Source organism: Enhydra lutris, unplaced genomic scaffold, assembly GCF_002288905.1.
Source record: "Enhydra lutris kenyoni isolate GAN:26980312 unplaced genomic scaffold, ASM228890v2 scaffoldscaffold9, whole genome shotgun sequence".
In the NCBI taxonomy this organism is placed as follows: Eukaryota; Metazoa; Chordata; class Mammalia; order Carnivora; family Mustelidae; genus Enhydra; species Enhydra lutris.
Genome location: NW_019154093.1, coordinates 25,945,327 through 25,967,992, shown reverse-complemented (window position 1 = coordinate 25,967,992; position 22,666 = coordinate 25,945,327). Strand labels below are relative to the sequence as shown.

The 22,666-nt window shown below is 46.7% G+C and overlaps 1 protein-coding gene across 1 annotated transcript in view; it reads left to right on the top strand.

Annotated features, from left to right (window-relative positions):
- The window catches only part of LOC111143422 (DAB1, reelin adaptor protein), a 270,575-nt gene that overhangs the window by 210,042 nt on the left and 37,867 nt on the right, over window positions 1–22,666 (top strand). The window contains exon 8 of the mRNA XM_022497154.1: window positions 2,028–2,081. Within this exon, the coding sequence (XP_022352862.1) occupies window positions 2,028–2,081 (54 nt within the window). The remainder of the gene's footprint in view (window positions 1–2,027; window positions 2,082–22,666) is intronic.

Sequence of the window (22,666 nt, the reverse complement as noted above, 5' to 3'; positions counted from 1 at the left end):
GAAATGCAGTTCATTTGGCTCAGGAAAGGGTGAGCTAGTAAAAATACAAGTGCGGGCTGGTAATTTACTGGCCCTTGTTAGCAAGGACTCGGTAGGCATTCTTAGAGGATTCTTTTCAGATGGAGGCCCGTTATCAGGAGCAAAGAAACTATATTCTTCATTGACGACCAGCTGAGGTTTGCAAGAGCAGCTCAGAAAGTGCATCTCCATGCTCCCTTGTTGTCCTCTTTTCTGCAAGAATGCGCACAGCCTTCTGAGAGTATGGTAGTGATGTCCAAGGAAAAGATGCCATCAGAACAGCTACAGGGATGGGGTACGGGCGTGGACGGGGGGTGAGATGCAGCTGTCTGTACAGTGGAGTAGTTAAAAAGCAGAGCGCCAGGATTCCGACTCTGGCAGCCCACCTGCAGGAGCCCCTCTGGGCTTCCTTTTCCTCCTCTGCACCATGGGGGCAGTTGTCATCCTTACCCAACTGACTGGTCCCAAGAATTACATGAGAATACGTGTAAACACAAACATTCAGAACAGTGCCTGGCACACAGAAGCCACCCTGTCCATGTGAATTCATGCCGTTAGTCATAAATGTCTCATCTGGCGGCCAGAAAGAGCTAGGTTTGAATCTCATCACTTAACTAGCTTGCAGGCTTTGGAAGGGTTTCCCTAACCTCTCTGAGCCTCTCTTTCTACTATGTAAAGTGAAGATTCTGATACCAAGTTCTTAGGATTATTATAAGGGTTTTAAGTTGAGCTGATGAGAGTTCAGATAGAAAGGGGGACTCGAGGAAGGAGCCGAAATTCCTCCTTCTTCTCCTCAGTGGTAGAGTTGGCTGGTCCAAGCCTAAGAGATACTTTTTCTGTTTCCTCACTGTTGCCCACGTTTCTGATGATACATTTACCCTGAAGACATTTACCCAATGCCTACTGAGCTGTAGGCACCATGCTGGCTCTTAAGGAGCTCCCGATCTGATGAAAAGGGACACATTTGTAAAGTTACTATAGGCTGAGGCTACAGGCCATTGGAAGTTTGAGCTGTGCTGTGTTGGGAAGTATGAGTGATTGCTTGCAAGCCGGAAGGTTTCGGTGTAAAGCCCTTGATTGACTCATTAGAAAAGCATTCAACGTATCTATGGTTGTTGGTATTACAGAGTACATTCTTATACTTACATGAGGTATCAGGAGTGAAAGAAGCTACCATCCTAACACTTCACAGGATTATAGCTCCCAATAGTTTATATTTACCTTCTCCTTTCTCCTTTGATCCCCACAATAACCCACCCGAGAGGAGAGCCAAGAGCACCCATCTTATAACCATGAAGCCCAGAGAAGCTAAGTAGCCTGCTCAGGACGGTGCAGTTACCAAGTGGCCCAGTAGTGAGACCAGACGGACGAGTCAGAGGAGAGAGGGAGGGAAGAAGATGTAGATAGATTTTCAAAAGCAACTGAAATTTTCCGGATTCTCGTCTTACGCGTTTCATACCACTGATGGCCCCTTTTCTCGGAAAAAACGTTTGTGACTATCACATGGCTTATCTACAATCCCAGCAGAAGCCATTCTTGATACTGAGACCTTGATATTTGCCATATTTTAAATAACCTGGCTCTCAGTCTTTGCACCAAGCAACTTAAGCTCAGCCGCACACTCATTTTAATCGCTTTGCACGAGTCAGAGCGCCTCCCTGGGTCCCATTTCTGTCCTTGGTAAAATGAGGATTATTTCTGCCACCCCGTGAGCCCTGGGGTCTCCGCAGCCCCCTGTTCTGTGATTCTGGGAGGAGCCCAGTGGCAGTGAGCCTCTGCAAATATTTATGAAGTGGTCCACATGCTCCTCCCTCACCCAGCTGTCCCCAGGGAAGGAGCCTGGCCTGCTGTCCCTACAATCCCAGCAGCCCCTTTGATTTGGGACCCTCAGGCTTCAGGGGCCGTTCCCTTCCACACCCAGCCAGCTTGGAGTTGAAGTGGGGTTGCTTTGTTCTTCGAAAGTGGAATAGCAAAGTGTTTTAATGGTGTCGAATTTGATTTTTCCACAGGTTCCCACCAGCCAAAAGAAGGAAGGTGTTTATGATGTGCCAAAAAGTCAACCTGTAAGTGTAAGTACACCTTCTCTCTTCTGCCAGGTTCGCATAACCTGCCTTCTTAAGGAACTGTGTCTACCAGCTAAGGAAAGGAACCCCTCTTCTGGATATAAGTGTCACAACAGGTAGAGCTCTGCCGGGGTCTCCATGCCAAGGACTCCTCAGTGAGTTGGAGAGAAGGAGGCATAAGGCAGAAACGGTGGGCTGAGGAAGGGGGGCCAGTCTGGACCTGGGTCTGGCCCTATGAGCGGCAGTGAGTTGAATTGTGCAAACCACTATGTCTGAAGGCCTCAAGGTCTCAGGTGTGTGATGCCAAAAGTCTCCCACCAAAGACTTCATTATACCTGGGAAGATGGGGGCAGTGTCTTGATCCTGGGACGAGGGTCAGCCATCCAATTTGAAAAGGGTTGACAAGTCTCAGAGGGACAGCCGGAGAGGTGGCCAGGGCCTTTGTGGTGTATGTGGGTCCAGCCAGTGGACAGACCACTATAAAAAAAAGCCATGTATAGTGCAAAGAACTCTCCGCTACCTCTAGACCCCAGCAGCTGGAGGGACCTCTGTAAACGGGAAGTCGCAAGCTCTGTGACACTGCCTCATGCCACTGCTAGGCCAGGCCTGTGTATATGACCTCTGGTTGGCACTCAGAAGGTAGCTTCTGTCCACAACTTGGGAGCACCGGGAAACTTTTGCTCAGGGGGAGTGTGACTTGGCCATGGTCCTTGTGAAACGAACTAGGGTATTTAGTCACTGTTGATTTCAGCTTAATAATGGATAGAAAAAGCACAGGCTGTGAAGACAGACCCTTAGAAATTCCAGCTCTGACCCTAATAGGACGGTTGTGAGGCTGAATGATGCTATCTGGGACATTGGTTTTGGTCCTAGGCCCCACCCCGTGAGAGATATGAAAGGCACCCCTGCGTGTTTCAAGGTCAGATCGATAGGGCAGTTTGAATCCGCATTCCCAGGGAGGCCGCAGAAGGACCTAGAAATGCTTGGCCTAGAGAAAAGAAACCATAAACTTGGAGATGGGAGCACCAAGGGCCACTGGATGGAAGAGGGAGGACGCTGTTCTGTGTTGGCTGGTTCATGGAACTGAGACCAGTGAGGGGTCCTACAAGAAGGCTACCTTCCGCCTAGAGGGAGAATGACCTTCCTGAATGGTGGTCAGAGCTGTTAAGGGTAGAAATGCTGGCATATAAGGGAGTGAGCTCCCCATCACTGGAGCTGTGTGAGCAGAGGCTAGAAGATGACTGGTCAGAAAGACTACAGGGGATTCAAATGTGGAGTGGGTAGAGGGTGAAGACGAGCTCTGTTGTCCCTTCCAAACCTGAGCTGCTGTCCTCTCGAGTTGAAAGTCTTTCTGGGTTCCTACCCTCCCCTGTCCTCACTCCCCTTTTACCTGGTGAAATTTCTTCCTGTAGACGTCCATTCCTTACCCACTATCTTGCAACTGCCATACCCCACCTAACTACTGCTTGCCGTGGTTAGATTTTGCAAAAAGCATATCTGAATGCATGGCCTTCTCAAAAACTTGAGTCTACAATGTAGTAGAGAATGTACCACAATGCTGTTTGGAGAAAAAGCCATGTTTCTCCTTGAGGTCTCTGCATTTGTCAAACCTCCTTGTCACCTAGACACGGGTCTGTTTTCCATATTTCCATTTGGTTCAGCTCCCATCACACAGCTCCCCACAATTCAATTTGTGCCGGCTTAAATTGCCTCACTTGCCCTTAACAGGTTTAGATATATGAGGAAACATGCTCCATTTGCCGCCTTGGTTTTTCTGAATTTATTAACAGTCTGACCACACCATCTCCATGCTTAGTAGGTTTAAAAAAAAAAAAAAAATCCAAGCTCCTTAGCCTGCCATACACAGTACTCTGATGCTGGCCTCAGCCCGTACCTCTGGTCTACCTCCGTCCTGACCGGCCCTCCCTGCCCATCCTGCTCTCCTGCACTCTGCAGCCTCCTGAGGGAGCCACATCCTCCCCTAACATCCCATCTTAGCTTCAGGCCCTGGGGGCCCAGGGAGACTTTCTGGTCTTCTGCTCTACCCAGTGTCAGCAGATCACCCCTCCCTCTGTGCTCCACTCCATATCATTCCTCTGTTTTAACAGCACTTAGCACACAACGTTGAAACTCTTCTCCTTGCCCATCACTTCCAGGAGCTTCTCCAGGTCCCTGAACTACCAGAAGCAAGCCCAGGGCCCAGCACATAGAAGCTGGGCATGACACAGCCATGCTAGGAGTGTTTCATAAACATACAAACAACTCTGCCCTATAGAAGAAATTGATGAAAACCCTGCTTTCTTTTAAAGGGAATTAATTTCCTGTTTTTCTGACACTGGAATAGGCATTAAGTAAAGATGCTAAGGTTTTTCTTGGGAACTATCTGGGCTGCCTGAGTGGCCTGCAGAAGCTCCCAGCCCTCTGTTCCCAACAGAGTCCTAGAAGCATCTGGGTGATTCTGGCTTTTCCATAAACAGTTTCCACATTTTTAAAAGCCGAAGAGAGGTCGCCAGTCAAAAGCACCAAGGCAGGTGCTTGCATTTGGAATCCCAATTCCTGCTCTTACAACCTGTGGGACTGCTCATAAGTTCCCTTGTTTCTGTGCCTCGTTGTTCTCATCTACCAAAAAGAGTCACTGAACCCAACTTACTAAATGGTTTTGAGGAGAAGATAGCATATGTGTTGGAAACTTGATCCCACTTGCCTAAACTTCTTAGAGGTCCTTTAAATATCCCACATCCCTCCCTGTTCGGGGACCTTCCTGTCCTCCAGGCTTGCCTCTATGGACCCGCCTCTCTGGTGAGTGCGTACTCCCTAGGATGCCTCTGTGCTCTGAATATCCCTGCTGTCAGCTTGCTGTTTGCTCCTTCGCTACCTGCTCCTTAGCCAGAAGCACAAGTAAACCAAAGACAACCAAATTGTGCTTATTAAGCAGCTTCCGGGCCGTTTGGGGCCTTCCACAGGTTTCCCACAAGAAAGGAAACTGCCCTGTGGTCTGTTCCTCTAGATACCCCTGGGTTTCTTCTTCCTTGGGTCCAGGTCTGCCCAGAGCCGAGTAGGAGACTCAGTATGAGGCAGTCACTGGGGCAAACCACAAATCAGCCCCAGAGGAAATGGCCTGATCTTCAGCATCAGACCTGGGTATGCTCTCATCCGGGCCACGTACCAAGGGTCTTTGAGTATCGTTTTACATCTCTAAACCTCCGTGTCATCATCTGTAAAGAGAAAGTAGTGCCTGCCTTGTAGCTTTGTTTGAAGGCTTTATGTAAAACCCTTAACAGGGGACATGGATTAGATTAAATGAGAACATTTCAGAGTGTTGCCCTTACAAGTAATGTGCCAGCAAAGCAGGGGATTGCGAGTGTGCTAGGTAATTGCACACCTCCTCCGGGAAGCCTTCTTTGCCCCAAAGTAATAAACCACCGCCCACCCCACACTGGGAGACCTCTCTGTTCCTCTTTGCCATGACCATGATCGCAATGCGTTACTTTTTCTTAATGAATCCACATGAGCCATTGACTTTGATTTTCTTAAGGGCCTTGGGTTTGGGGTTAGTAACAGTACCTGCCTTAGAATGTTTGTGTTAAGGACTAAATGAGCTGAAGGATGTGAATCAGTACAGGGCTTGGTGCAGAGTAGGGATTAAACAGTGTGAGCTATTCTATTCTATTTGCTTCTCTTACTTTTCTATGAGCTCCTTGAGGACAGGAATCACTTTTATTCAACACTGTCTCTAAAGTTACTCCTCTGGGGAGTTGGGATCTCTTTGAGCTTTTGATGGTAGACCCTTTCCCCATGAAAAAACAAAACAGAACCAAAAAACCCACAGGTGTGCGCATGGAAATTTTTGTGGGTATGGAGCCAGTGGGATGTTTGACTGCAGCTCCAAAATGTCTGTCATAGAGCTTAGTCCCTGGCTCATTGTCACCTTCCATGGTCAGAGATCCCCTCACCAAGGTGTGACGTCAGGTGTATTGCATGATAGAGTCTGGCTCTGAAGTTAAGAGTTCGTTGCATTTCTTGTGGGTCATACCTACCTCAATGCTTCAAGTTATAGGACCGCAGTTTTGTCTTGATGAGCTGGGCTGCAGGTCCAGAGAGAAAGCCGATTCCCTCTCTTCACTCTCCTCCCCCAGCTTCCTGCATCCATGCTCTAGTTTACCCCACCAGACCCCATAACCGTGGGGTGCTGAACTGTACCTGCACTTTCCTTGTTCCCCTTTCACAGGTAATATGCTTGGATGCTTTTGTTGGCTTGTTTTGATCCAAACCTATCATGCTCCCTTTTTCTAGCAGATTTGCTCTTAGGGTCATGCTATGCTCCCCTCCACCCTTTCCTAGGACTCAGAACCAGAAGAAGGGTTATTCCCACTCACTCCCGCAAATGCACATTTCCTCTCCGCCTAGTCAAGGCAGCTGGTAGATTTGCACACAGGCTTGTTTATGTTTGTTTGTTTGTTTGTTTGTTTATGCCTGGGTCTCTGAACTCCCGATAGCACAGATGCTGACTGATAGGGAGTGTTAGCCGGCTAGAGAGACAGGAAGGAGGTTTCACTTGGGCAGAGCCTTGAAGGATGAACAGGATGTTGTAGGCCAAGTGCCTTCTGGGCATATCACCGAGGTCCTTGGGCTCCTGAGTTTCCACTGCCTCTACTTAGCAGCTCTTAGAACAGATGAATTTATCATCAGTCTCCTCAAGGAAACAAGGAACATGAAGGCAGTCTTCCTTTCTGCCAGCTGATAATGCTGCTCATGTTCTTTAGACAAACATCCTGGCCTCTCTGGGGCTGTCAGGAATGTGCAGTCCTGAGTGCAGAGGAAGGTGTCTGCTAAGCTGTCCATTACCACATCCATTATTCAGTGCTTTTTGCACTCTGCCAGTCTTTGAACATGATTCTGGTTCTGCAGGGGGACCTCAAGTGGAACAGTGCATTCCCAGGTTGCAGAAGTGCCTCTTTCAGACCCTGCTATGCCCCACAACCCTGAACTTGGTTGAGACTTAACCTTCATGGTCAACTGTTTCAATGACTCAGACCTAAACCGTAGCGTGCCTCATGTCATTGTCACATGAGAAACTCCCAGCTCCTGTCTTCTCCCCTCCCCTCCTTCCCACCGCGTAATATGCTTAAGGCTGAAAAGGAACCCTTCACCCCTTAATTGTCCAGTTTAAAACCCCATGTAGTTGTACTGAACATAAAAGGCTTTCTAATTATCAGTAATAACCAGTCAACGGACTCTAGCTGAACTTTCTTTGGCCTTCAAAAGAGAGACTCCAAAGTTTGACATAGTGGTAAACAGGAGGGACACACGCGTTGTCAAATTGATAAGCTACCATCAACATTCTTTTTTTGGGAGGGGGGGTGGAAACATGGATTCAGAAATTTGAAGGAATGATCGGACTCCCCCTGAGCTGCCTTCCTCACTTTGGGCGTGATCTGTGCCAATCACTTCAAGTTTCCGAGACTCATTTTTCTGTTCTGCAAAGTAGAAATGACCACCATCCTCTACCAACATCTCAGGGCTTTTGTGAGACTCAGGAAGCAACATGAGCATTTTCTGTGAGGATGAAGGGTTGCTTTCATGGACCCCAGGGGCGGAAAGATTGAGGGATAGTGTGTGTTAGTTGCCTCCAGTTGTTTCATAGGCTCTCCTAGGATTACAAGAAAGGCTCAAGTTTTATAACAAGAGAGGGCACATCTGTGCTTAGTATAAGGAATAAAAAATGAGACCATCTGAGCTGATTTTTCAAAGGACAGGATAGTTCTCAAAGCAGTGAGGTCCCTAGGAGCATTCCAGCAGCAGGTGAATGTTTCTGTAGGGTCCTCGTGCTATGAAGGTGAGTGCAGGAATGGATCTTAGAATTACGCATCTGTCTGCATGTTCAGTTGCCCCCATGTTTATTACATCTGGTATTTACATCATCATCTTGCTCCCACTTTCTCAGCTGCCAAGCCAGATACCCCAGAGGCCCCATTCCCATCTCCATCCTCCTCTTCCTGGCTTTCATTGCACAGCAGTAAGTGGTGACATTTCCCTATGAAGTCACTGCTCTGGCTGGAAACAAGTTTACCAAGCCTCGTAATCAAGGCACCACACTGAACAAGCATTAGGCACAGAGTTTGTACTTAGATCAGTTCCTCCTTTGTTTCCTTCTGGAGAGCTTGATATCTGCACTCTCCATCTGTCTGGTGTGTCTTGAAAAGGAGCCATGCTGGGAGAAACTGCTAGAAACCCCAGTATCCGGATCTCCAGTCCAGGCCTCCCTTCATTCCCTTTCTCCATGTCATAGCACCAGGCCACTGGGCACGCATACTGAGAGTCTACGGGAACTTGGCTGGGGAAAAAGCAGGTTGACTTTATGGAGCACATGCTGTGAGGCACAGGTAGCCTGGACTGTGGTTCCAGCCTGTCTTGTTCGGATCACAGCTGGGAGATCAGTTAACACATACGGAAGCTGAGGCTTCCAAAGGTCACATCGCTCACCCACAGTTACAAAGCTGGTAAGGGGCAGAGCCAGGAGATGAACCATTCGTTGTTCCGACTCAGGCACCCATACAATTTCCACTAAAACCTATTGCCTTTAGGACTAAAGAAAATGCCAAGCCCCCATCTCCTCTTCCTCACTGTAGACAGAAATAGTACTCAGGCTGGTTTCTGACTTCCGTTATTCATTGCTGCTGAGGCCAGTCCCCGGAGAGGCTGTGAACACCCCTTTCCCCCTTTAACCCGAGTTCCATGAGGCATGCCTGTGTCTGACTCATTCCAGACCCCTCACACTGTCTGTGCACTGTTTTCTTCATCCTGATGTTGAAAAAAATAATTGGGAACCCCAAAGAATAAATCCCAGTGAAAGCTGCCTCCCTCTGAAAATCAGGGAGCTGCTCATTTGGCCTTCCCTGCCTCCCACCCTCCAAATGCCTGTGTTTCTGTACAAGACCACTGTCCCCCAACGATCAGTATTCAGTTGATTTTGCTTGCCCTAGATTTTTTAAAAAGCTATTTTATTTATTCATTTATTAGAGTGAGCAAGTGAGAGAGCAGAACCAGGGGGAGCAGCAGAGGGAGAGAGAGAAGCAGGCTTTCAGCTGAGCAGGGAGCCCCATGTGGGGCTCGATCCCAGGACCCTGGGATCATGACCTGAGTGGAAGGCTTAACCCGCAGAGCCACCCAGGCACCCCTTCCTTGCCCTAGATTTAATTCAGTTTCCCTGCTGCAAATGTAGGAAGAGTCAATCCATTGATGTGAAGCATTGCCGAAATTCTCTGGACAACTGTTCCTACCACCCCCCACCCCTCCACCCCCCACCCCCGCCCATCCCCATCTTTCATGGCAAATAAATTTTCATTCACAATTCAGCAGTTGGTTTTTCCTTTAGTTTGAAATCTGGATCAAGATGTTTCATAATTGAATTAAATCTAGTCTGAACATTTGTCAGTTTCACTTCCTCATTAAGCACCACATTGTAGAGAAATGATAATCATCGGAGTGCAGTTAACACAGATGTCACACAAGAGGAGGTCTTCCTGAGCTAGGGGAGAGGAATCTGAATCTGCATATTCCCACGAAGGAAAAAGAAGTTGGCCCCATCTCACGTTTCTCAGGCAGGCTTTCTTATTGCAACACTTAGCAAAACCATCCTGAGATAGAATCCAAAATTCCTAGAATCTCAGAGTTAAGGAGAATGTGGAAAGCTGCTGGTTTAGCCTCCCCACCGGTGCAGGAATCCCTCCAGAACACTTGTGGTGAGCGCCAGTGAACATGGCTGCCTCTGGCCTTGGCCCCGTACCTGCAGTCCCAGACCTTCAGGACTTGTAATCCCACTGCTCAGGGGCTGAAGTTCCCTTACAACTTCTGTTCATTTATTGATTCCTTCATTCATCCCTTTGGCAAATACATACTAAGGACCTCCTACCTGGCAGAAAGTGTCCCACTCAGTAGAGATAGAGAGGTGAATAAGGCTGGCTGCTTGAGAATCTTAATGGTCTCAGGAAGGGAGATTTATGCAAATAATTGCAATCGATGTAATCCAGGTGGTAAGAGGCCTTCTAGAAGATGCTATGGGAGCACAGTGGGGAGGCAGCACCCTTTGCCAGAGGGAGTTCACAAGGTCTTCACCCAGGAGGTAGATAAAAGATGAGGGGAACTTGGCACTAGAGGAAGGTGGAACAGTATTCAGAAGAAGGAGCTGAATGTTTAAAGGCACTGAAATGTGGGAAAACACACCATATCCCAGGGGCTGAGGAAGAGTGGGGTGGTGGGACCACAGGATGCCTTCAAGGGAGCAGGAGACTAGGTGCCAGGGGAACCCAGCGCCCATGAGAGAAGGGCCTGGAATGTGGCTTAGACACGGGGATTGGCTGGGAAGCCACTGAATGTTCTCAGGTGTGGAGTGGTGCTGTTGGAGTTGCGATTCTCACCGTCACTTTGGTGGCCTGCGGCAGGTGGCTTAAGCCGATGGAGAGACTGTTAAGAAGCTAATGGGATTAACTCTGTGTATCCATCAGGATGAAGTCAGGAAAACAGAGCCCACAGGTGGTAATTTAATAGAGGGAATTTAATGTGGAGAACTTGTTACGAAGGTGTTAGAAGAGCTGCAGAGCCAAACAAGACAGTGGGGCAACCCAAATTAGTAAGTCAGAAGTTGCTCCCATCCCCAGGGCTGGAAGGACAAAGGGAGGGGCCCAGGCTACCAGCAGGCCCTGCAGCTGTTGAGGGAGCGGTCTAGCAGGAGCAGGGCCTTGGCCAGCCCAGAGGGACGAGACGTCTGGTGGAAACTGAAACCATGCACTTGACTCCACCACTGCCAGAATCCCGCCTGAAGAGAGCCAGCAAGAAATTCAGTGCTTCTCCCTTCCTCCCACCATCCAGCGTCCAACTACCATCTCCTGTTGGCCAAGTCTAAGAGGAAATAGGTTGGCAAGTGAGCTCAGGCAATGGAGCGGACAGGGATCAGCCCCCTGTCATACCACAGGGAGGGCAGGAATGGGTCTGAGGGCAAAGAGATCAAGGGATAGACAAGTAAGGACTACTGTGGGTCTAGACTGAGGTGAGACCCTGCAGACCAGGAGAGGCACGGAGGTAGGGAGGTGTATAAATTTGAGTGAATGATGGGGTAGATCTGGAAAGATCTTGCTGATGTGGGGGGTGAGAGACACTTGATGTCTATGCTACCTCCAAAGTGGCCAGCTTGGGGAGGTCACGAACCAGGCAATAGGGCCCAAACGCTGGGTCTCCTCTTCTCCGGCGCTGTCATTTATATCCGTGCTATTTTTTTTTTTTTTTAAGATTTTATTTATTTATTTGACACAGAGAGAGAGATCACAAGGAGGCAGAGAGGCAGGCAGAGAGAGAGGAGGAAGCAGGCTCCCTGCTGAGCAGAGATCCCGATGCGGGGCTCGATCCCAGGACCCTGAGATCATGACCTGAGCCCAAGGCAGAGGCTTTAACCCACTGAGCCACCCAGGCGCCCCGTATCCGTGCTATTTTTTATGTCTCTAGGTTCTAGGAGTGTTTGTAAGGTCAGCCTTTCCATCCTCTGTCTTCATTTTCTTGCCAAAGACAGTAGTCATCCCTTTCATCCCCCTCTCTGTTCTCAGTCCCTGACTCGCATTTTGGTGGTGTCACATTATCACTTAGAATGATATTTGGCTCTTTCTTCACGGTTTGGAAAACCGGGCTGTCATGAATGGAATCAAGCAGAGTTGTAGACAGCTCGCTGTTAAATCATTCCTGAAACTTCTTTTCTACAAATGCAAATGTGGAAGGGGATAAGTGCTTGCATAAGCAGTCGCCTGGCGTCCCGTTTGCTCAGTTGTGTGTTGGCAGTAATCATGTCTGGACAAAACAGGGATCGCTCCATTGCTATGTGCAGATACCTGCCACTGAGCCCCTAGAGGAATGGTCTTCAAGCTTTTAATAAAACCCCGGGACTTTTATTCAACTGAAATATCCCAGTAGCTTTATATGTAAACAGATCTTAGGGGAGTTGTGGCTGAAGCAGGGCTGGGCCTCAAGGCCTACCCACCTGGAATCCTTTACTGAAGAACAGAAGCTTCTAGAAAGGAAGAGATCCAGAGAGAGGGTGATATGAAAACCACTGTCAAAAAAAATCCACTAGTTAATTCCATGGGTGGGAGAAATGGGGTGTTCAGAAGAAAAGATCCTTCATGTTCTTTTCCATTGGCGTCTTTGTTATTCTATAATTGAATTCGTGAACACAGACCATGAGCCTCCTCTTTTGAGAGAGAGGAAAGCAGCAGAAAGAACACAAAATTTGAAGTTAATCAGAGCTTTATGCTTCTTAGCTGTACAATTAGGCAGGGTGCTTTATCTTTTGGATTGTTCAGAGTGACCGTTAGCAACATGGGCAGAGCACATGGCAGTCAACTTGGAATTACAGTTAGAGGTGTGAGCCTTTCAGCCCTGCTACTTAGGCCTTACATTTTCCTTCCTCAATTATAAGTTGTGTGAACCTGGATGGTCTGTTCACTCATAAAATGTGAGTACTGACTATGGTGCCTACCTCATAGAATTCTTCTGAGGACTGAATAAGAGGGTATGTGTATAACATATAGATCAGCACCTGGCACATAGTAAGTGCTCAATAAATGTTAGCCATAATGATTATAATAATTATTATTAATAATTATTATTATATATTATATTTTATTAATTATTAATATATATTAGTAGTAGTAGTAGTAGTAGTATGAGCTATTACGGCCATAGGACTATACCAAGTGCTTCGAGAGACAGGAGGAGGAGTCAAACCCAGCCCAATCGCTAGGGCGCTTGTGGTCTATGGGTGGGAATAACTTTGGTATATAAGGCAAGAATGCCTTTTTTTTTTTTTTTTTTAATCTTATGTTACTCACCATAAAGTATATCATTAGTTTTTGATGTAATGTTCCAAGATTCGTTGTTTGCGTATAATACCCAGTGCTCCATGCAGTACATGCCCTCCTTAATACCTATCATCGGGCTACCCCATTCCCCGACCCCCTCCCCTCTAAAACCCTCAGTTTCTCATAGTCCATAATCTCTCATGGTTCATCTCCCCCTCCGATTCCCCCTCCTTCATTTTTCCTTCCCTTCTCCTAATGTCCCCCATGCTATTCCTTATGTTCCACAAATAAGTGAAACCATATGATAATTGACTTTCTCTGCTTGACTTATTTCACTCAGCTTAATCTCCTCCAGTTTCATCCATGTTGATGCTAAAGTTGGGTATTCATCCTTTCTGATCACTGAGTAATATTCCGTTGTATATATGGACCACATCTTCTTTATCCATTCTTCTGTTGAAGGGCATCTTTGTTTTTTCCACAGTTTGGCTAGTGTGGCCATTGCTGCTATGAATATTGGGGTGCATGTGGCCCTTCTTTTCACTACTTCTGTATCTTTGGGGTAAATACCCAATAGTGCAATTGCTGGGTCATAGGTAGCTCTATTTTTAACTTTATAAAGAATCTCCAGTTTTCCAAAGTAGCTGTAACAACTTGCATTCCCACCAACAGTGTAAGAGGGTTCCCCTTTCTCCACATCCTTGCCTATATTTGTTGTTTCTTGCCTTGTCAACTTTTGCCATTCTAACTGGTTTCAGGTGGTATCTCACAATGTTTTGATTTGAATTTCCCTGATGGCTAATGACAATGAACATTTTTTTCATGTGTCTTTTAGCCATTTGTATGTCTTCTTTTCAGAGGTGTCTGCTCATGTCTTCCGCCCATTTTTTGACTTATTTGGGGATTTTTTTTGCATGTTGAGTTTGAGAAGTTCTTTATAGATCTTAGATATCAGCCCTTTGTCTGTAGTGTCATTTGAAAATATCTTCTCCCATTCCATGGGTTGCCACTTTGTTTTATTGACTGTTTCCTTTGCTATGCAGAAGCTTTTTATCTTGTTGAAGTCCCAAAAGTTCATTTTGCGTTTGTTTCCCTTGCCTTTGGAAACCTGTCTTGAAAGAAGTTGCTGTGGCCGATGTCAAAGAGGTCACTATCTATGTTCTTGTGTAGAATTTTAATGGATTCCTGTCTCACATTGAGGTCTTTGATCCATTTAGAGTTTATATTTGTGTATGGAGTAAGCGAATGGTCAAGTTTCATTCTTCTGTATATAGCTGTCCAATTTTCCCAGCACCATTTATTGAAGAGACTGTCTTTTTTCCATTGGATATTTTTTCCTGCCTTGTTGAAGAGTATTTGACCATAGAGTGCCTTTAATTCTCCATGGCTAAGCAAAGTCAACAGGATCAGTTGTAACCTGAGAGCCTGGAGTAGAGCTGAACCTGCAAGAGAGTTTCTTGGCTATGGGGTGGGGATAAGGAATATTTGTCACTACCAAAGCAAGGGACAGCAGCACTTAATGCATGACTGCAGTATTCTTCCAAACAACCATGAGAAGTAGGTCTCTCTTCTACTACGAAGGTTATTAGAGATCAGAGAAGTTAAATCACTTAGCATGCCCAGAAGAGGCATCACTAAGAATCTAAGCCAGTTCTCTCTGAACTTAAATCTAAGGTGACCTAGTTTATCATTCAAACTGGGTTACTTTGGAAAGCAAAAGGGGTCTGCTGTTAACAATGCCATCAGCACAGCCGGCATGAACAGGAGCTGTTCTTAAGCTAACCAGGATATAGGGCCACCCTACCCAAAGCCAGTGAACATTCTTCCCAACAGGGCCAACCTGTCTCAAAGACCAGAACACATGGGATTTCAAACAGAAGGCAGGAAGAGTCTGTCCCTCTTGTTCTTGGCACTCTGTAAATTGTTTACCTGGGCTGAAGCAACCACGGTACTAGCCACAAGGTAGAGGTGCCCTGATACCCTTCAGTGGGCATAAATCAGATTGTTTGGGGATGTGTTACATGGTAAAAAAAGTGGTCCAGCGGTTATCTGTTAACTGCTGCTGCTGTGAGTCCATCATTATTCCTCTAATACAGACCATTAACATTCACAGAACCTTAACTACAGCATCTCTAATGAGCACAGCTATAATATACCGTTTCCCCATAAATATCCATTGAAACTGACACTCATTCTCTCTTGGTACAGTAATTTAGCTTTTCTGGATAAATCATCACACGGAGGCCCTTTCTCTCTCCCTAACTGCCGTTATTAGTGGTTACCAAAGGATAATGAACAAACTCGAGTTGTAAAAAAGGAGAAAGAGATGAATGATCATGGAGAATTCAGAAATACATGTTGGTGACCGCTCCACCCCCAAACATGCAAAACCTGTTTTAGCCATGACTTAGAAAGGAGGCAAGAAAAGAACATTTGCTGAGCACTTGGTGGGGGCCAGGGAGCATGGGTGTTGCTTGGCAAAGCTGTAGCTGGTTCAGTGATTCACAAAGACACGTTGTCTGAACGACCATTTGTGATACTTATAAAAACTCAACTTCCTTGGCCCCACCCCCAGATCTGCTTTGGTAAGGCTCCCGTGCATGTGTGTGTGCACGTGCATGTGTGTGTGTGTGTAAAGGGAGACTGAGAAAGCTCCCCCACTGGATTCTCATACTCCACTAAGTTTATCTAGTTTAATTAACATGGAAGCTGTGATTGTCTCCATTTTATGGAGAAGACGACTGAGGTTGAGATGTAGGGGGAGAGGGCAATAAGGTCTGGTTCTGAAGGAGGCATCCCTCGCTCCTGACTTGTACATAAAGAATGGCTCTTGTGAAGGTGACATTGACTCCCATGTGACACACTCTCCCTGCCCCACCTCCCCTTGCCCGCCTTTCGGAGAGCTCTGTCAGTGCCTCATCGTGTTTCTCTCTGGCAGGTTAGCAGCTGCCCCGGTCTCTGTTACTCCTCCTTCCCACCGTTGTGTGCTGTCAGCTCAATACTCCGGCTTCATTCCTGATTTCTTGTATTTTTCCACCTCCTTGTCTCTCTGGCTATTTCTCTGTTGTTCTTTCCGTAGTCATCTAGAAATTTCCAAGTCGACCCCCAGTCGTCCTTACTTGCCATGTGGTCTGGCCAGGGTCCTCCAGAGAAGATCGGGGTGGGCTGTAGCAGGGCGGGCTCCTAAACTGCCCACTGTGGATACTCCTTCCAGAACCCTTAACTTTCTCCCTGGTCTTAAATCACAGATTGTCTGACACCTTTTGTTCCCCTCAGCATAGCTTAATAGTTAAGAGCACGTATTCCAAAGTTAGCCCACTTTGGTGAAAATTGTAACTCTACTATTTACTAGCCATATGACCTTGAGCAAGTTAAGTAATCCTTCTGTGCCTCAGTTTACTCCTCTGAAAATGAGGAGAGCAATAGCACCTACATTTGTTGGAATAATTAAAGGAATTAACATGTAAATATTAATGAAATTATTAATATATTAATTAATATATTTAATTAAATATATATATCTGTACACACAGACGAAGTTCCATCTGAACAGCAACCGTTATTATTAATTTGTCTTGCATGACTCCTGCGTGGCCAAGAAGGGATGAGGTCTTAATATTAATATTAAAACCATCCCTTCTACTTCAGACCAGAATGGACTGTCCGGGATACATTCTAGAGATAGAATGACCATTTCTTGGTTTTTTTTTTGGTTTTTTTTTAAGATTTTATTTATTTATTTGACAGAGAGAGGGGGGCAGCAAGAGGGGGAGTGGAAAAAGGAGAAGCAGGCTTCCCGCTGAGTAGGGAGCCCGATGCGGGGCTTGATCCCAGGACCTTGCAATCATGACCTGAGCCGAAGGCAGGCACCTGATGACTGAGCCACCCAGGTGCCCTAGAATTACCATCTCTTAATGAATGAGTGGATGTCACAGTGGGGGAGAGAGATGAATCAAAAGTGACTTATCCATTTGGGGGTTTTAGAAATCTATCAAAACCAGAAAAAATGATCTCAGCCATTGACCTAATCAAGGATATATGGACCAGTTTATATGAAAAAGGTCTTTCATAGAGCAGACATAGCCAGCATACAGGTAAACAAGGTCTCTGCCTGGGAGGTCCGCGCTGGATCTCATGAAATACGCCATCTTCTTGCCCTAGCTTCCTGGTCTTCAGAGAGCGGGTGTCCAGCACCAGAAAACAGGCAGGGAGAACAGCAGAGACCAGAGCAGTGATATCAGAGTAGCAAGCCTGGAGTTCCCTTGTCCCTGTAGTAGCATGCACAAAGTGTCCCTGTTGTGATTGCATAGTTTCTGTAATCCTGGAAGGTACCTCCTAGAACCAGTCTCTGCTCACTTATGCATTGTTACGTTCAGGCATTTATTCCTTCATCCATTCCACAAATACTGCCTGGTGTCCACTATGCGTCAAGTGCTGTGCTAGGCCCAGGTGCTTACAAGCCAGCCCAGGTCCCAGCCCTTGCCCAGCTCACATTCCCCTGGGGAAGGCTGCCAGCAAACAAGTTGAAAGGCAGAGCATGAGCGCAAGCCACAAAACCACACAAGATGATGTGCTGAGAAGTGAGGAGCTGCTCTTCCAACTAGGGAAATGGCCACACAAGATGATGTGCTGAGAAGTGAGGAGCTGCTCTTCCAACTAGGGAAATGGTCACAGGAGGCCTCCCTAGTGAGGTGTCACCTGAGATGAGAACTGAATTATGAGAAGAAACTGATGGGACAGGGACAGGGAAAAGCAAGGATAAGGTCATACCCCGGTGATCCACAAGGAACAGAGGGAAGCCCCGTGTTGACCAGAGCACAGCAGGAAAGGGGGAGAGCGGAAGATGAGTTCAAACACTGGGATGGGGAGCAGCCGGGCATGGACAGTCCTGCAGGCAATGATGGAGAGTTTGGATTTTATTCCAAGTGTAATGGGAGACATGGAGCATTTTAGGCACGGAAGTGAACCTAATCTGATTTAGTGCCACTGTGGGTGCTATATTGGAGATGAACTTAAGGGGCAAGAGTGAAAACAGAAGTCTAGGCCAAAGAGAATGCAGTGGAAGGGATGTGGAGAAGCAGGCAGAGCTGAGGTAGCTTCTGGAGAGAGCAATTTTTAATGAATGATTGGATGTCAGGGTATGGGAGAGGAGGGATCAAAAGTAGCTTCTGGAGAGAGTCAGCCATTTTTAATGAGTAGTTGGATGTCAGGGCATGGGAGAAGAGGGATCAAGAGTACATGTGAACATCTAAGTGCTCGAACATCTAAGTGCTAGTTGGTGGCCTTTCCAGAAATCAGAAGGCAAGGAAAGACCAGGTTGGGGGAGATCCAGAGTTCTTTGGACACGGTAAGCTTGAGAGGCCGAACAGTATAGCATAGGATCTCTTCACCAATTTCTAGCAACTGAGGGGGAGGGTGATAAGATCAGATATTGGCTCAACTTCAAGTAATAAGGAATGTCACAGATCGACTACCACCCTTTAGCCACTGATGGATCTCACTAATGGGAAGGACTTGAAGAATTCGGATGAAAATGCCAAATAAATATTAGAAGGGCCAGAAGGATAGCATATCTCTGTTTTTGTAACTTTCTTCTGGGACATCTCCCTAACATTTCTTTGAAATCAGAACAAGGGCCATTTACCCTGATTGCAAAGCCTCAGTGGGTCAAGTGACAGAGTGGATATGTCATCCTTCTAGAGTTTATAATAGTAAATGCCAAGTCTTTGTGAGTGAGCAAGTGTGTGTATGTGTGTGCATACATGTGCACACACATTCATGCCGAGCATTTGGAAACACCATATGGACTACCATACCCTCCGCTTAGTAAGTCATGCTATAACCAAGTTTCTTTCTGCTCAGTTTCCTATTCTCTTATATAAACATGTTCATCCACTCAGTCATTCTGTTGTTTTTTTTTTTTTTTAATTTGCCAATTCAATATAATTTCCTTTTGTGCACCAGTCACTGGGCTATCTAGATATTAGGAATGCAAAAATGAGTAAGATACAGTGTCCCATAAGAGGAACTTAGTCTCTACAAGGTCATATGTCTGTAGTGGAGAAGAGAGAATCAACCATTGTGAATGGACGTATGTGATGCCCAGGGGAGGATCATATAATCCCTTGTTAGGACCTTGGAGAAAGGCTTGGAAGAAGTAACTAGTCCCAAGTCTCTAAGGTTATGTTGTGGTTCTCCTGATGAGCAAGGATGGGAAAGGCAGCCAGTCATAGGGAGTAGCTTGCACCAAAACCTGAAGGTGAGAAATGTATTGAGAGACCTGTTAGGAAGACATGCAAAATTATGACATAAAGTTACAAACTATTTGTAGGTTGGGCAATTAATCAGAGACAGTTGAGGATAGCGCTCTTCTGCATTTCCTGACTTCTGATCTTTAGGCTGCCATCCCAAGTCTGTTCTCTTGGTCAGCATTGCCTCATGTGATCTTCAGAGGTCTGTGAAGGCCATTTCGCTCACTGTTTTACATATGAGCAAGCTGGGCTTTCCTTGGGGCCTTAGTATCCTTGCGGTAAAGTATGCACTATGTTTCTCTGCTCTGACTTACTGTCTCTTAGTCTATACAATTGGAAGGGGAATCATGATACGGATTTGGAGGTCCTCACTAGACACCAGGGGCCACGCCAGCAAAGCTACTCCCTGAAGCCTTATCCGAGCTAATCTTCACCATTCCTCACGCTCCAACCTGAATTGCACCCCTCCAGTTGGCCTAGCTTGACTGTCACAGCTCAGAGAAGGGACAGCATCTCTGCCTGTGCAGTGTTGGCTCAATACCCTGCTCATCGTGGGCACTCAGGAAGTTTATTAATTCTTAAACAAATGCCTTGAGGACCGAATCCAGGAATGAAGGAGTGACTAAGGAAATGAATATGCCTGAGCATATAAAATCTGCATTCTTCTAGAGAAGAAAAGGAAAAGCATTTTGCCCAGAACGGCTGTCAGAGCAGCAGGCGAAGCCCTCCTGACTATTTTTTTCCTCTGCTGTGACATCTTTCCATTTGTGACTTCCTCTGATGTGCTCCGTACTCAGCCTGAGCCTCTGCTACTCTCGCTTGATTTCCACTCCACTCAGTATTTTTTGTTACCGTCCGGGTGCCATCTGGATCCCAGGAGTAGCCTCTCCAAGAGACACAGCAGCAAAGAAAAGAGAGGGCTGACTCTCAGAGAAGGTCCCCTGCCCTCCTCCCCACGAGCGTGTGGGGATCCTGTCATCCCGCTGGCAGGAGCCGATTTCACATTACTGTGATTCTAATTCACTCCCTTTTCAAAGGACTGAACTGATGCCAAGTCTTGTTAGGACTTTTGAAAAATCTTCGAGTTTTTGCTAATGTAGAACCAGAATAATGGATTTTTTTTTTTTTAAAGGAGAGGCAATAAAGGAAAAGATCATTAAAAATAAGTAATTACCAGCTTTTGGGAAGTTGTTTCCCAGCAGCCTCCCGTCTTCTCTGCACCTCTCCACCTGCGCACGTGTATTCACTTGCTGACGACCGCTCAAGGAGCAGAGCCATTTTGCTTCCTGACAAAGGAGCTGAAGGAATAAAGGGGGACTCCACAGTCTAAAATTCTCCTTGTCAAATGGCAGCGCGTTGGGGTGAGGTCATGGGTTGGGACCAGGATCTGGAGGCTCGGAGGCTTCTAGGAGTGTGAGAGCATGAACTTCCTGCCAGTGCTCTTGTAGAAACTCAGTGGCCAGGCTGGTGTTCTCAACCCATCACTGGCCCCATTTTGGCTGCCACCATAGAAATAGCTCTACCGTGATGTCTCTTTCTGATCACTGCCTCATGACAACACTGATCCTCTCAGACCCCTCAGGATGGAGTTGGACCCCATGTGTTTCACAGTGGAGACAACAGTAGTGGGAACCACAGGCATGAGCCGTGTCGTCACTCTGAACCAAGCACTCTATACTGATAATTATCCTAGGATAATTGTCTGTTTTCTCTTCCGTCTCCCTCAAGTGAGGTTAGGTCAAGGACTGTGTCTTACCGCAGTTGCTCAGTAAATGGATGTGGGGTGAATTAGCAACTGGCTATCACAGTCATAACAGATGTCCCTGTCACCACCACTGTCACCCACATACCGGCACTGCCGTGGTGTAGGCCTCATGATCCACATCTCCTACCCCCATCACTGTTCCTGAGATCAAACGTACTTAGCTCTGAGTATCTTCTTGCGTAATCCACCCTCTGCCTGCAAATCGTGCCACCAGTTCCATCCTTATGTTTTGGGGTGGGTTTTGTTTTGTTTTTGTTTGTTTGTTTTTTCAAGAAAATAATGGCTATGTTGTAGAAAATTGGGGTGTGAAAATGTAGAGCTGCCAACTGGATTCTAAACTTGGGATGGAGAAGAAGAGTAGAGAAGAAAAGGGCATGGGGTAGGAGGGATGGATGATGGGGCCGACCCCGAGTGGTCCAGCCTCACCAGCGTTCGCACACGGGGAGAGGTATGGGCACAGGAGTCTGCCGTGTCGGTGTATCTGCTGTGGGAGGGTCATGTCACTCCTTCAGCTTCTCCGCGTGACTTTGCCCCTTCCCCTGGGATCATTGTTTCCCAGCCTTTTACAGTGGCCTGGATTCTATCTACTCTCACCTACCAAGTAAATATTCCATAGTTACCTTCCTTCGTCCCTCCCTTCCTCCCTTCTTCCCTCTTCCTTCCTTCCTTCTTCTGTCCCTCTCTTCCTCCCTCCTTCCTGCTGCTTTTCTCCCTTCTCCTTCTCTTCCTCCATTCTTCCCTCCCTCTCTCCCTCTGTCCCCCCTCTTTTTTCCCTTTCCTTTCTCCCCCTCCCTCCCCATCTCTCTCTCCCTCCCTTCCTCCCTCCGTCTTGTCACCCTCCCTTCACCTTATCCCTCTCCCTCTTTCTCCCCTTCCCCCTTTCTTCCCTTTCTGTAATTTCTGAAGGGGAAATGACATCCACTAAGATTTTATTCTGCCAGTTACGGTGCTAATTGTATTCCTACACAACAGCCTTCTTGTTGCTTCCTCTCAGCAAGCCTACACTGCCCTATTTTTTGAGGAGAAAACTAAGGTTCAGAGTGAGGAAAGAATTTCTCCAAGGAAGGGCCAATGATGAAGCAGCAGTTCGAACTGATTCTGCGTCAGACGTCCCTCTTTCCATCCCCCACCTTGCCCAGCCTAAAAACATCAAACTTCTCACCTAGAAACTTCTGTTATTTTCAAATGCAAGCAAATTGGTTTTCTTAACATTTGATTGAAATTGGGAAGAGCAAGGGTTCAGAGTCAGATTCCTGAGCCACAGCAGCTTCCTGGTCATCCACAATTAGCCCGGTCACCTTAGCACCCGGACCTTCCAAGGGGTGTCTGCCTTTCTCCTGCCACCTGAATGAATAAAGCACTAACAAATTCTTTTTACCTCCAGTCCCCATCCTGATTTTCCCCTTGCATAGTCAGAAAGACCATTTCAAACTAAATGTCCACTAAGGATGAATGAATTAAGAAAATGTGGTAGAGGGGCACCTGTGTGGCTCAGTCTGTGAAGCGTCTGCCTTCAGCTCAGGTCGTGATTTCAGAATCCTGGGACTGAGTCCTGCATCAGGCTCCCTGCTCAGCGGGGAGCCTGCTTCTCTCTCTGTCTCTGCCCTTTCCCCCATGCCCCCAGCTCATGCATTCTCTCTCTCTCTTCCTCTCAGCTCTCTCTCTCTCAAATAAATAAATAAAATATATATTTTTTAATATGGTAGATCCACATAATAGAATATT